The following is a 14,069-nucleotide window of genomic DNA, read 5'->3' on the forward strand; positions in this document are numbered from 1 at the left end:
AACAAATAAAAAAAATTTTTTTTTTTTTCCCTAGGCTCAGAAACATTTTAGGGACCACGTGGAACCGAAAAAACTCAGCAGTTGTTAGCAAATAAGTATAGTTTAATAAATAAAAAACTGCAAAAAAAAAAGTTGGGAAACTCAGCGTCTCACAATCAGCGTGAATTAAGGTAATTTCACTAGATAAAGTAGAAAAGGCTACATCACCTGATAACGTAATGTTGGCTAGCAAACTCGCTGTAATTTGCTCAGAGTCAATGACACATACTTGACATCAACTATTTGCTGAAACTTCCATCATGGGTGAACGTATACTATTGTAACTTTTCTTAGATAACTGCAATTCTTTCTTCCCATTTACATGAGTTATCTCTTCGATCTCTGTTGGCGCTTAGAGCGGTCTATATCAAACGAGTTCAGTGCAGTGCGATCATCGATGCCTCTAATATCCACCGTATCTAGTGTGTTGACCGGTTCTTTGTGACAAAATCAAATCGAAAGCTCTTCTTCTCGTTGTCTTCGCTTTTAGTATTTTCTTAAGGTAATCAATTTTTCGATGACAAGTATTTCCTTACTAAAACCGTCTATCGTTGGCTGTAAACGAGTATGTATCAGCTCATTTTTAAATATTTGAAATCTTTTCCTCATATCTATCTAAAGTATTTGCTAGATGTTTGTATAAGTTGTTTGTTTGGTACTTTTTTATGCGTACCGTTATAGTGTGTCTGTATAAATTCTTATACTTGCGATGATTCTCAGATTTCACATTTCAGGCTTTTTCTTTAAATTTGTTAGAATCCATGACAACCTTTCGACAGTAGTTTCACTTAGGCAGTTAAAAGAGCGCGATTCACTTTGCATCGAATCGAACTTATTTATTGTTATACTTCCACGTAATCCACGTTAAACTATTATCATTTGACGTTTTCGAAGCTTGATGATACCTCAAGATAATTGAATATTCATAGGTACATCGTATCCTTTTATTTGTATCTAAAAATTCGTACATTTACGACAAATTTTTGTCAATCGTTATTTATGGTACACGATGTCGGTACATGGTTTGAAAAAACATCGCCATATAAATAGAGATCTTAAATACTGTTTAAGTTTTTGTTCAAATAACGTGAATTTATTAAATTCGATTCCCTTTCCCTGTCACGAGTATTTGCCTAGAAGAATTTGAGCGGGAACTACCCTATTCGATTAATTTAAATTATTAAGCGGGATAATTTGAACAACTACTTGGTAACTCGTTATGTGTTGTTTGACATTGCGTAGTGTCGGTACGTGTGATTTTTATATTCTAAGATTCGCCATGCGGCGTAGCTCTGTGTTATCTTACATGTCGTGGTAAGATATTATAGTACTGCAGCTTGATTATTAGTTATTATTGCATTGTAAACATCGTCTTATCGGGACGTACCTTGATCCGTTGTTGTAAACATCTTCATCTGTAGTACAGTCTCTTCTCTCTTCGTCTCTTCATACACAATTTGGGTTAATGATGAGAAAATCGAATCGTCACCGTTGCTAACTTTATGACTTATTAGTCCATTAAATTGCACTATCACCTAGGCAGCACAAAACTTGAGGTCGCCTAAAAGACGTTTAACAGGTTACACAGGTTTTGGAAGGTGAAAAAAGCATTCTCTTTTAATTTTTAAAAGATCTAATCAAAAAATTATATTATTCAAACCTTGAGCTTATAAAAGAACAATACTTGAACAATGTTTTATAAAATTTTCATACAATAATTTTGATAATTCGACTGTTGAGTACTGGTTTGCGGAGATCGCTTAGAAAGAAGTATCCTAGCAGAGTGGTCAGGATAGCTCATGATAGCATTATCAGAAATCAAAAAACCGAATATTTTCTGTTAGCAGGTGAGTACAGCTCGTGATTGAGCGAAGGATTTTTTCACCAACAATGTTGCACAATTCCAGGACTAGTCTTCTTTTGTAATCTTTTTTGGCGGCAAAGAATGTCAAAATTAATATTATGACCAACGTCTAATCTATGTTTTGTCACGGATATCTCACTTTAACATTAGCCATGTAACCCTTATTTAATAACAAAAACATTTGCAGTTTTCTGAGGAGCGCCCCGCTCAAAGCCGAAACGTCAAATCTTGACTTTCCATTCATGTGACCTTCATACTGAGAATTTTTACACACTCTCAGGAAAATGTTCAGTTTTTACTTCCGAAATTTTTTATCTGTGAATAAATTACAAAGTTGGTATCCAATTCACCAAAGGTTTTGTCGGAGAAACCGAAAAATTCATCTAAACATTTTGCATACGAATATTTATATATATACATATGTAAAGTACCATTTCATTGAATTTACTCAATCAAAATTAAGATTTTGTATTTACCGCTATATTTTGTTCGATTAAATTTTTTTGAAATTGTGAAACAGCTGTTTGTAGATTGTTTTCTTACGTGAAAGATTTCAACAAAATTCATATACAAGTTGATTTTTTAAACAGGTCAAACATTTTCTCGAAGTGAACAAGCAGAATGTTGATTATATCTTAATGATAATGATCCCGTATTATTCGTGGAAAACTTTTATTCGAAGAGCTGTGTCACTATTATTTTCATAATGATATTAACTCCCGGAAAAACAACTTTAAGGCCACAGGCTCATTTCTACGCTACTAACGTGGCTTGATGCGGAAATGCATAGTGGGGAAAGAATACTCCTCAAGTGCTTCAATCATTTTAAGAACTCAGTCGAAAAAAAAAACACGTGATAAATTATATGTACTCCACATTTTAACTCCAATTCATTTGGCTCCTATCTGCAAAAAGTGAACGACTCAATACACAGGTATGAATTTTTAATTATGTGTAACAATTTAAGATTACGTAGAATCCTTTTCATTGATATATCTTGCCGAGAAATAAGTGTTGTCACTTTCATCTTGACTATATTATATAGGGGGACCATAGTATTTGAATTTCATGTTATAATTATACGACGTATCACTTCTGATTTAGGTCAAAGAACGTTGACTTCTTATCTGTAAAAAGAGTATCCGTTGACCTATAACGACACATTGGAAAGAGTTGTGTACCAAGTAAATAAAAAATGCTTGATCGATCTGAAGCCTCGTTCCTAGACAATTTTTTGTCTCATCTTAGTGTTACATATTGTTGCGTGTCATGTTCCATGCAACGTACGTAATAGATGAATAGTGTTTTTGTTACTTCCTCAATATTATATTAGTTCATACATGCATGCATCAACACACCACAATTACCATTAGGGACAGTAAAGAAAATGCTGGCATTTGCCCGAATAGTTAAGAATTGAGTTTATTTCATCTATGGTATACTACCGTTTGAGTTTTTGCGTTTTGCGCGTGTATTTTGCATTTTCTGATTTCGTTTCCGTGTTCTTCCATCATAGTTTTACATTCTTCTTTTGTTGTATTGCCCCTCCTAGATGTGGTTTATCCTGTCCACGTGAACATTTTCGCGCTTGTCGATGATGACTTTTCGTTTCTGCACTGCTTGTTCGCCTCATTTTATTCCATTGTCAGTTCTTCGAATTGTGGTTTGGTTAGTAGCAGTCGGTAGTTTTCATTTCAGTTTCCAACCAATTGAATTAATTCTCTGCACTTTAGAGCTGCGTATTTGGTAACCAAATATGCACTCGTGAAGTTGGAAATTTTCAACCTTTTTTACAATAGTTGTATGTTGACTCTTGCAGTGTTCCTCTATTGCTTCCCCGCTCATACCTTACCCAATAAATTTTAATTTCCCAACATTGGTGCAAGTAATTCATTTTTAATCAGCTGTGACGATTTATATTTAAAATAAGTTAAGAGACAGAGAGGGAGAGAGCGACGAGCTTAGGTCAAGAAGAACGAAGGCTCATTGTCAGTAGATCCACGTACCTCAATATGATAAGACGTGTTTGAAGTGAGTTGACGCGTGAATCTTGATCAGGTAAATATTTTAAACGGAACATAGTACAGAGAGAAAAAGACTTCACTAGCAAACTTTTATCCATTTTTAAACATCTTCACCATCCTGTATATACTTATATATACATATTTCAAGTTAACATAGCTTGAAATTCAGATGACATATGAAAAAAATTCTTACACAAGAGTTTCGCATCTTTGTATGAAATTTTTAAACATAACTATGTGCGATTTTTCTTGCCCCGTTAAAGTATAGTTTTGAGAAAAAAATCTTCGAAAATCTTCTGTAACAAAATAGTGCCGTAATCGAATTTGCTGAAATTTTTACACAGCATGTCTTTTGCAACACCAAAGATTCTCTATAAGTTTCGTAGTGAGCGGAAAAGTAGTTCAAAAGTTACAAGTAGTAGTTTACATGAAACTGTGAAATTTCTTATCCACAAGTATTGTAATGTGGCGATATGAATAGTGAAAGTTATACAGTCGGTATTGCGATACCTTGGATGAATATGCTTAAAAAATATTGTTCGGCGCTACGGAATTCACATATCATGTCAGGAATCTCTCTATCTGATAAAAAAGTTCTGAACAATTGAAAAAGAAGTAGCAACAGGTGAAAAAGATTATAATAGCAATAGTATAAAAAAGATTATAATAACAATAGTATACGCATGAAGTTGGCGGTGGAGTGAGATGCCGAAAAAGAAACAAAAAGCATGTAGCAAACAAAACTTCCTTTCACAGCTGTCATCGGCTGTTTATGACAGTCTTTGACAAATATCTTTATAGGTATCTGTTTCTGACACACAAAAAATAAACATCTAATAAAAAAATTTTGAACAATTGAAAAAGAAGTAGCAACAGGTGAAAAAGATTATAATAACAATAGTATACGCATGAAGTTGGCGGTGGAGTGAGATGCCGAAAACAAAACGAAAACCATCTAGCAAACAAAACTTCTTTTCACAGCTGTCATCGGCTGTTTATGACAGTCTTTGACACATATCTTTATAGGTATCTGCTTCTGACACACAAAAAACAAACATGCAAACGAGAATTATCAAGATGATTCCCGACGGAAATTGTCTTTTTCGCGCGCTGGCGTATTGTGTATACGGCACTCTAAATCGACACGCAGAGGTGAGACTGAGTATCGTTTCAAATATATCATACTGGCAAACATGTCAGCAGAAGTAATGAAACAGAACTCGAGGAGAGTTATATCAGAGAAAAAATAGGTTTTTTCGGATCCTGTAAATCCTTGATCCGGTTAACCGCTAAGTAAGGGCCTTCCCAGTTTCTTTGTAGTTTCGGATATCGTTTTTCTGTCTTCGAGGTTGAAAGAGCCAGACAGAATCTCGAGGATTGAATTTTATATCCCTGGCTCGAATATCATAACGAGTTTTTAATTTGCCTGAAGCCATAGAAATTCTACTTATAGCAAAGCTATGAATTTCTTCTACTATCGGGAAAATAATAACTATAGCAAAATAAGTCGCCTAATGCAATTGGGGATGCATGGCATCGGGGGTTTTGTACATGTGAGTGGATTCGTTTACGAAAACAATCTGAGCAGACCTGCATAGGGAGCCAATAGCAATTTCGGGTTGATCGGAAACAACCGATCAACAGTTGCAGACCTGTCATCAAATCAGCACAAATAAATTCACCTGTCTAACAGACTGTTAAGACTGAAGTATATACTCCTGAAGACAAAGTCGTCAACCGTGATTATAAACAACACGCGTAACAATTGACGATCGCGCTCAAGTGCGCAGAAGCGCCACGCGCAAGGTAAGCAGATAGTTTGCCGCGCCGCGAAGTTTGAACCGAATTCTCGTTACTGTGTGAATATTTGTTGATACATCTTCCGAACCACTGCATCGCACACTATGAAATTTTCAGACAACCTTTTGCATTGAAGAAGGCACGCTGTGTATGAATTGTAGCCCGTTCGATTAGGGCACTTTTCAGTTACGAATAATTTGCGGGCAATTTGTATCAAAACTACACTGAAACGGAGTATGAAAAATCCGAAGAAAATACTCTTGAGAAGTTCACAAGAAAACCTAAGATTTTTGTAAAGGAACTTTTTTCATATGTCGTCCAGGTTGTAAACTACGTAGGCGCAAAAAATCAGAACATTGTTGAAATTAATTCATTTGATGAGTTGTCGTGAAAAAATCATGTGTCGAAAAGATCTGAAAAAATTCAAAGTTCATCCTTCCAATATTTGACTATGTGAAAGGGCAATCGGACTAAAATGGGTCAGGGAAACCGACCGTTCGATTTCACGTGAATACCACACATAAGCATGTACATACATATATATATATGTAGCTATACAGATCACCAAAGTCTTAGCTCGTATTAATTTTATTTCACTGACAACTTTCTCCTCTCACAATCTACGCAAACGGTCAGATCCTTCAATTTTCTAAGATAAACGATCGACTTTATCATTTATCATTTTGAATCATATTCTCGCTCATCGTTTTATATTTTTATTTATACCGGTATATGTACTTCATTATTTATTTATGTGTGTGGTTAAACTAACAGGCTAGGTTTTTTGGTCGTGCGACGCGTAAAGTACCTTTTATACTGTAAAAGAAAAGAACGAATTTAATTGACAGTGGATAAATAAAAGGAATAAAAAACAGAAGTTCCAAAATTATATAAAATACTCCATTCGTTTTGGTGTTTGATTTCCTGTCTTTCTGTGATTATTTGATTTCGTTTCGTAGATTTTAGCACAACCTAAAATCGTTACAAAGCTATCCCTTTTGGAATTAGCCACATGAAGACGGTGTCGACGTGTGACGCTACATTCATTTCTCATTATTCATATTGCATACGAGTAATTTCGATTGCCGTTTGCAGCATGAATCCAATTTCAATTTGCAATGAAAATTAAAAAGTCTTTAATTATTTCAGTCTTGAAGAAGTAACACAAGCAACAAATCGAACGGCACGACAAACCTTGCTCGAATTCGATTTTGGCATCTCGAGTGAAATCGCTCACAAAGCACTTGGACCTATTGCCGTCTTTAGAGCGGCTTGAAAATATGTGGCAATTCACCTTTCTTGAAATTGTCATAAGCTGTGTGACCATTCTGACACTTTTATACTACTACAGTATCACGAAACACTCCTATTGGACGGGGAAGAATGTGGAAGGCCCAAAGCCACTGCCGATATACGGTAATTTCTTGGACGTTGCCCTTATGAAGACATCGCTTGCCGAAAAGCTTCGCGATTTCTACCAAGTTTGGAAGCACAAACCGTTCATCGGATTGTTCCACGGAACAGTCCCGGTTGTGATGATTAGTGATCTCACGCTGTTGAAGCACGTCTTCGTAAAGGATTTCACAACGTTCACCGACCGAGGACTTCTCGTTAACGAGGATGTTGACCCCTTGTCCAACAACTTGTTCAGTACCGGGGGTCATCGGTGGCGAAGGCTCAGAAGCAAGCTGTCGCCAGTCTTCACATCCGGGAAACTCAAGCAGATGTACCATCTTCTGTCCGAATGCGCGGATCACTTTGAAAAGTACGTCATTGACCTTGCCGCCAAGGGCGATCCAATCGAGTGTAAAGAGATCACAGCCAAGTTCACCACCGACGTTATCGGTTCCTGCGCCTTCGGACTCAACATGAACGCTCTAACCAGCGAGAATAGCGAGTTTAGAAAGATGGGGAAGAAGGTTTTTGATCCGTCAGTCAGAGACAGCGTAGTAAGAACAATGAGGGACAGTCTGCCAGTCCTATTCAAATTCTTAAAGATAAGAGTCTTTTCTCGCGAGATGACCGAATTCTTCGTCAACAGTACAGCAGAGACCATTGCGTACAGAATCAAACACGATATTGTTCGGCCCGACTTTATCCACTTGTTGATGGAACTTCAGAAAGATTCGGATCCAACTGACTTTGGTACGTTATGGACTTACTTGGACCTGTCAGTTCATTATACTGATGCTTTTATTGTCTTTTGGGAGGATATTGAGCAAAGCATCTGAACGATCCTACCCTAATTTAACTTCATTCGTACTTATAAGTAACTGACCCGTAGCTATCTATAATTAAAAATGGGATAGCTACGATTCCGTACGACAGACTTCTTCAACTTATGCAATTGTATTGTTCCAACGAACAAATCTGAGAGTACATCATTTTCACGTGTGAAAAAATCTTTTGATGTTCAGAATGGACGGACGAACTGGTGGCTGCTCAAGTTTTCATCTTCTTCTCGGCTGGATTCGAGACTTCGGCCACAACAATATCTTTCGCTCTTTACGAACTAGCGCAGAATGAAAGTATTCAAGAAAAACTGCGTGATGAAATCCAAAGTGCTCTGAAAACTCACAACGGGAGTCTACCCTTCGAAGTGATCAAGGAGCTGAAGTATTTGGACAAAGTCTTTCAAGGTACAACTACCGTATATTATAATCGTGGTAACTTGTAGGCTAATCATATCTTTTTCCTTGTTGTCTGTTACCTATAATTCCTACATAGATACACCTCGAGGAATAAACATTCGCGCGTTTTGTATAAACGCAAGTTTTTTATTCCATTTCCACCTGAAAAACTTGTTATGCACTAATAACTATGGAAAAAAAAATTCCTCTTCTCAAAAGAATATCTCTCAAATCTAATTTTGAATAGTTACTCTTGGAATTATAACTTCTCGTATTGAGATAACATGGGGAAACTGTCATTACTCTTTTAATTGTTACCACTGTCACGCCAAATCCGTAGCTCAAACGCTTCAGAAGTTATAAGCCTTGGCTCCAAAGGCAATTCAGTTTTAAAATTTATACCGAAACGTCTTTAGTTGATGAATTATTGATCTTACAGTAAAAATTCACGTGACAAACGTGTATTTAGAATATAACTCCCTTCAGGCTCAAGTCCATAATATAAAATGTGCCTGACTGGTATCTTAAAAAAAAAAGATATATTCCCTGTGTTATTTAAATGAGAAAACTTTGAATTCCGCGGAAGATCTCTCAAAATTGAATTTCAGAGACGTCCTCCCATTAGGATTCTTCGTTGCTATGTACACTTGGGGACAATGAACCTGAGACGGTTAATTTTTGACACTAGACAGTTATGTTGGTAACACAGAGAAGCCTACAGCGCCATAGCCGGCCAAGCGCGAAACTAACTCAATCTCAATAAACATAACATAACCCATTACTGTCGAATCTAACATTAGAATTGACGTGTCAATTCAACGAGTTATTATCCCCCGCGGTATTCTATGGTTAGATTCGACGGTAATGGATTATGTTATGTTTATTGAGATTGCGTTAGTTTCGCGCTCGGCCGATTGTGGCGCTGTAGGTTTCCCTGTGTTGCCAACATAACTATCCAGTGTCAAAAATTAGCTGTCTCAGATTCATTGTCTCCAAAAGTACAATAAATTTTTCAGGTAGGACTAAAAATACTTGTGCTACCAAAAGAGCAATCTAACAAACATCGATAATCATTGTTTTCGTGATTCTAGAAACATTGAGAAAACATCCGCCCCTTTCGTTTCTATCGCGAAGATCCGTCAAAGATTACACGATACCTGACACAACGGTCCATATTCCGAGTGGTACAAAAATCTTTATACCGATTTTGGGTCTTCACCACGATCCGCAGTATTATCCAGACCCTGAAGTGTTTGATCCCGAACGATTTGCGGCTGAAGCGGTTCAAAAAAGGCCTCAGATGGCGTACTTGCCATTTGGAGAAGGGCCGCGATTCTGCATTGGTAAGACAAGCGATATCCGTTAGAAAATCGATCATTAATTAATGTCGAATTAATCAGTCGCATCTCGATAAAAGTGCGATTTTCCTTCGTACTGAGGTTTTTGAAATTCAGGACAAGTTTTTCAATAAATGAAGAATTGCTTCTGTTGACTTACCAGAGGATTTTGCAACGAATCATTAAAGCCACGAGCAAAAATTCTGAGCCGAATATGAAGCTAAAGATATATCTAAGTATGTAACAGTTGTACCTGAAATTTAGCCTAGCCATTTTGAGAACTCTGTTTTCATGGTTAGTACTGGTAGCTTTGTCGTTACGGGAAACTTTCTATTTCTTTTCAGGCACCTCGAGCGTCATTATATAATCGTCAATTATTCGCAGTTATTTAAACATCAGAGATTTACAAAGCAATGATATTTATATATTTTCAGGCGCCCGATTTGCGGTTTACCAGACGAAGATGGGTATCATTCAGATACTAAAAAACTTCAAAGTGTCACTATGTTCGAAGACGAAAGTTCCGTATGATATTGATCCGACAACTTTTGTGCTGTCCGCTCGTGATGGTATTTATTTAAACTTTACGAACCTTTCATGAAATATTTTTACTTGAATATCACTAACAATAAGTCACATGATACTTAATGAATAATAGAGTAACGAGCAAACAATAATATCAGAGAAAATAAAACTGGACTCGCACAAAGTTCTAGTCTTTATGAATCGTTTCCCGTCGAAACCGAATTTCTTAAACGTGGAGGAATAATTTGGTCCAGCCAATCCAAAAACTATGTAAGTCATTGCAAAAGGCATTTCGAAAGTGGTAGTATTTTAATCGACTCTGGAGGTAACTATATGTAAAATATCTTTCGAGCAATCTCCGAGGATCTCTGCATGGTGACCAAAATAAACCCAAAAACTTCAGGATCGAATAAAAGGTATCAAAGTTAAATCATATTAAACGTTGTAGGTATAAAACTTTCATGAAATTGCTGATGCCTTAGCTTGTGTTAATCAAATTTGGTCACATTTATTGAGTACCGAATACCGCGGGAATGATGACTTGTTGTATTAATTGACACCGTGATTGACACGTATTCTAAGGTTAGATTCGACGGTCATGTGTTGTGTTATGTTTATTGAGATTGAGTTTGTTTCGCGTTCGGCCGACTGTGGCGCTGTAGGTTTCCTGTGCTGCCAACTTAACTGTCTAGTGTGAAAAATTAGCTGTCTCAGATTCATTGTCCACAAGTGTACATTATAGCCCGTGCACGTTCATCTGACTCTCGCTACAATACTCTCGTATAATGTACTATTAAAATCACCGACACATAACATACCTACTTTAATTATTTTTTCCTATTATCGTGCGCAAAGTTCGATTTTGCGCATGCATTTGCGTTCGCAAAGTACCACTTTCCCACACGTTGACAAGAGCGTGCGGGAATGCAACTGAGCGAACGGGGATGTAGCTGAGCGTGCGGGAATGTGGTGAGCGTGCGGGAATGTATAAGAGTTGTAACGTGGCATTTTTACTGCGCGTTCCACACGGCTCTCCGAACCCTAGACGGAACCCAAAATTAGGGAGCCCGCGGATTAGACCGCGGCTCATTTCGAAAAAGAGCGCCAGTACAACGGTCACGCATCCGAGACTCTGAGAGGGGACCCTTGTCGGTCTAGCGAATACGACTTTTCAGGATTTTTGTTTATTTTTTTTTTGGGTGGCGAGTAAATGCGGCCTCAGACAGGGGATCGGCAGCAATTTCGAACGACGTTACCGGATGGCAATCGCGGCGGATCGCGACGAAAAGAGGGCCTCACACGAGGCTACCCTCGCGAAGTCGTCACCACGCCACTGTCAAGCTACGGGGTACCAGAGACTGGCCAGTCAATCAACACCCCGCGACAGCGGAATTCAACGATAGCGATAAGCTAGGCTGTAAGAATTTCGTAACGAGAACCCCAATTAGATCGGGAGAATTTTGACTACGGATAGCGCCTATGTTCGAGGCATGTTCGAATTTGCAGAGCTCGTCACTTGAGTCCTGGCGACGTTTCGCGGTGGTTACTATTGAATCAAGCAAAAGTTGAAAAAAAATTGTGTGCGACGTGGCGGAGACCGGTGTCGGAGAATTCCTCGTGTGGATGCAAAGCGGTAAGCGCTTGTAATTCTTTGCGAACATATTTCGAGCACAAGTTAGATTGGCGCACTGGTAAACGGTCGGCCCACTTAATTATTGAGTTAGAGCAGCGCTCGAAATTTGTTTGCCGATCTCCTTGATGATGACCGTAGCCTGAGTTTTCGCGATAACGCGTAGAGTCAAGTTGATCCCTGTAAAGTCTCGCGTAAAGTCACGCTTTCGAGTGGGGAACAATTTCGGTTCGAAATTGAGTGTGGTCAAATTCCGCTGCACGGGGTCTCGTCGAGTCTGCGTATGTAAAAAGTGTCACCTCTCGTGTGGGTCGCGTATCACTGTGCGTAGATGCTCGGTTTAGCGGGACGGGTTGCGAACTTTTTGGAAATAGTGACTACGACTGGAGCTCGGATGCGTCATAATACGCTACACACAAGCACGAAAGGAAAAGCTTCCTAGATTTATTAATTTGATCGCGGTTGGCGCGTCGAGTCACGTCCTTTTGGTTCAGTTTATGAATTATTGTGTATCAGTAAGGTGGCGACTAGCGCACGTAGAAGTAAGATATCACCTAGATTTAATAACGATCGCGATTAGCGCGTCGATTATGATCTCGATTACGTTTTTGTCTAGCGGTTCATGGTTAAGTGACGATTAGCGTCGTAGTTAGTAGAGGACGATCGCGGGCAGCGCATCGAGTCAAAATTTTGTTTTTGGTTTTTTGTGAGTTAGGGTATTATTAAGACAGCGACTAGCGCACGTAGGCCGTAGAGGTCTCCTAGATCTATTCATTTTTTTCATTATTTTGTTTGTTCTCTTTTTTTGTTGGTTAAATCTAAGCATTTGTATTTGGAATCGCGAAGAACGACTTTCGCAGTATTATTATTATTTTTATTTTTTTTTGTATTATCGCTGGCTAGAAATATATTATTGGAATTTTATAGTGATTTGGCCAAACCACGCGTTGGCGTACGTGTGTTGTATCTTTCTCTACCCAAAAATTACCCCTCCCCTCTCCGCGGTACTGAGCTATTGAGTATATGGTCGCGGTATTTCGCATTACCGATTTCGAGGCGTGTTAATCACGCCAGGCGCCCAACAAATTTCGCGATATTGTTTTAGGTCCAGGGTACATCGTGGACGCCGATTTATTGTGCGCGCGGTAAGTTCTCGGTCATTTTCTGCGAGTGACCGAAGAGCGGGAAAAATCCATGTCACAGAGTATACTTCAATAACGGTAGTACGTATAGATGACAGGACAAAAATTGACTTGACGGATAATGTTGCGTTGCAAACAGGATTGAATGATTTGAAAGTCATCGGATTGAAAATCAGTTACTGAAAAACAATCGCTGATTTTTCAGTATTGCTATTTAGGTAATTCTGAATATTTCAAAATTTGCCCTGTGAGAAAGTGATTTTTCCCATCTTTTCTAGGGCTTTGAAAAATTACGAATTGACAATAATCAATATTTAGCATTTCAACAGTTGAGACGAAAAATATGCTTTCATAAGTGCATTAATATTATACAGAAAGTGAAATAAATATTTCAGCTGTTCTTCGTCACGTTTCTAAAAAAATGTATTACTGAAAGACAATTTTAGCAGCTTATCAAAATTTCAAATAAATCCACAAGTCTTCTATAGTATCTATATGTAAATCTATAAGTCGTCTAGTTAATTGGCAACGAACCTCACGATAGATCCATTTTCATTATTCATTTTTATATTCATTCAAGAACTTGCGTAAGTTTTCTTAATTAAAACCCGATTGCCGCTTCCAAAATCTAAGAAAAACTTATAAAATACGTTGATCTTTCTACATATCTTTAACGTGCTTCTAAGCATAGAGAAAAGAGTTTCATAATTTATTGGATGTTTTCAAAACTTGGGATATCCAAATTTTCATCTCATCATTTTAAAAGTGCTCAACAAACCAAACAAAAATTCTTCATATGAACATTCTTGAAATGATTGGAACTAAAAACGGAGCCTTTCAAAATTTTTCCAAAATATCTGCAGCTCAAAGTTGTTATTTCAGCGTACATATTTCTTGTACGGGACTTTCTCAACTTGTCAATATCGCGATGACGATGGTATTGTTACAACGGGGGGGAATTACGAAAGATCTAAGAGAATCAAAGAGTTCTCTGTGCGATTTAAGCGAACGCCGAGCCAAAGAAGTCTCACGAACAAGGAATATTGAGAAAGAAAATAGATGTATTTGGACACAAGCT

The 14,069-nt window shown here is 37.8% G+C and overlaps 1 protein-coding gene across 2 annotated transcripts; it reads left to right on the forward strand.

Annotated features, from left to right (window-relative positions):
• Positions 1–406: 406 nt before the first annotated feature.
• LOC124309581 (probable cytochrome P450 6a13) lies at positions 407–10,405 on the forward strand. Of its 2 annotated transcripts, none has more exons than XM_046773315.1 (5): positions 407–541; positions 6,877–7,872; positions 8,145–8,366; positions 9,449–9,700; positions 10,129–10,405. In XM_046773315.1, exons 2-5 carry the CDS (start codon positions 7,008–7,010, stop codon positions 10,293–10,295), a joined length of 1,506 nt encoding a protein of 501 aa, XP_046629271.1. In that variant the 5' UTR covers positions 407–541; positions 6,877–7,007; the 3' UTR covers positions 10,296–10,405. The 2 variants fall into 2 exon arrangements, with proteins under 2 accessions (XP_046629271.1, XP_046629270.1); XM_046773314.1 differs by lacking the exon at positions 407–541 and adding an exon at positions 3,827–3,961.
• Positions 10,406–14,069: the final 3,664 nt, after the last annotated feature.

Source organism: Neodiprion virginianus, chromosome 7 (assembly GCF_021901495.1).
Source record: "Neodiprion virginianus isolate iyNeoVirg1 chromosome 7, iyNeoVirg1.1, whole genome shotgun sequence".
Taxonomy (NCBI): Eukaryota; Metazoa; Arthropoda; class Insecta; order Hymenoptera; family Diprionidae; genus Neodiprion; species Neodiprion virginianus.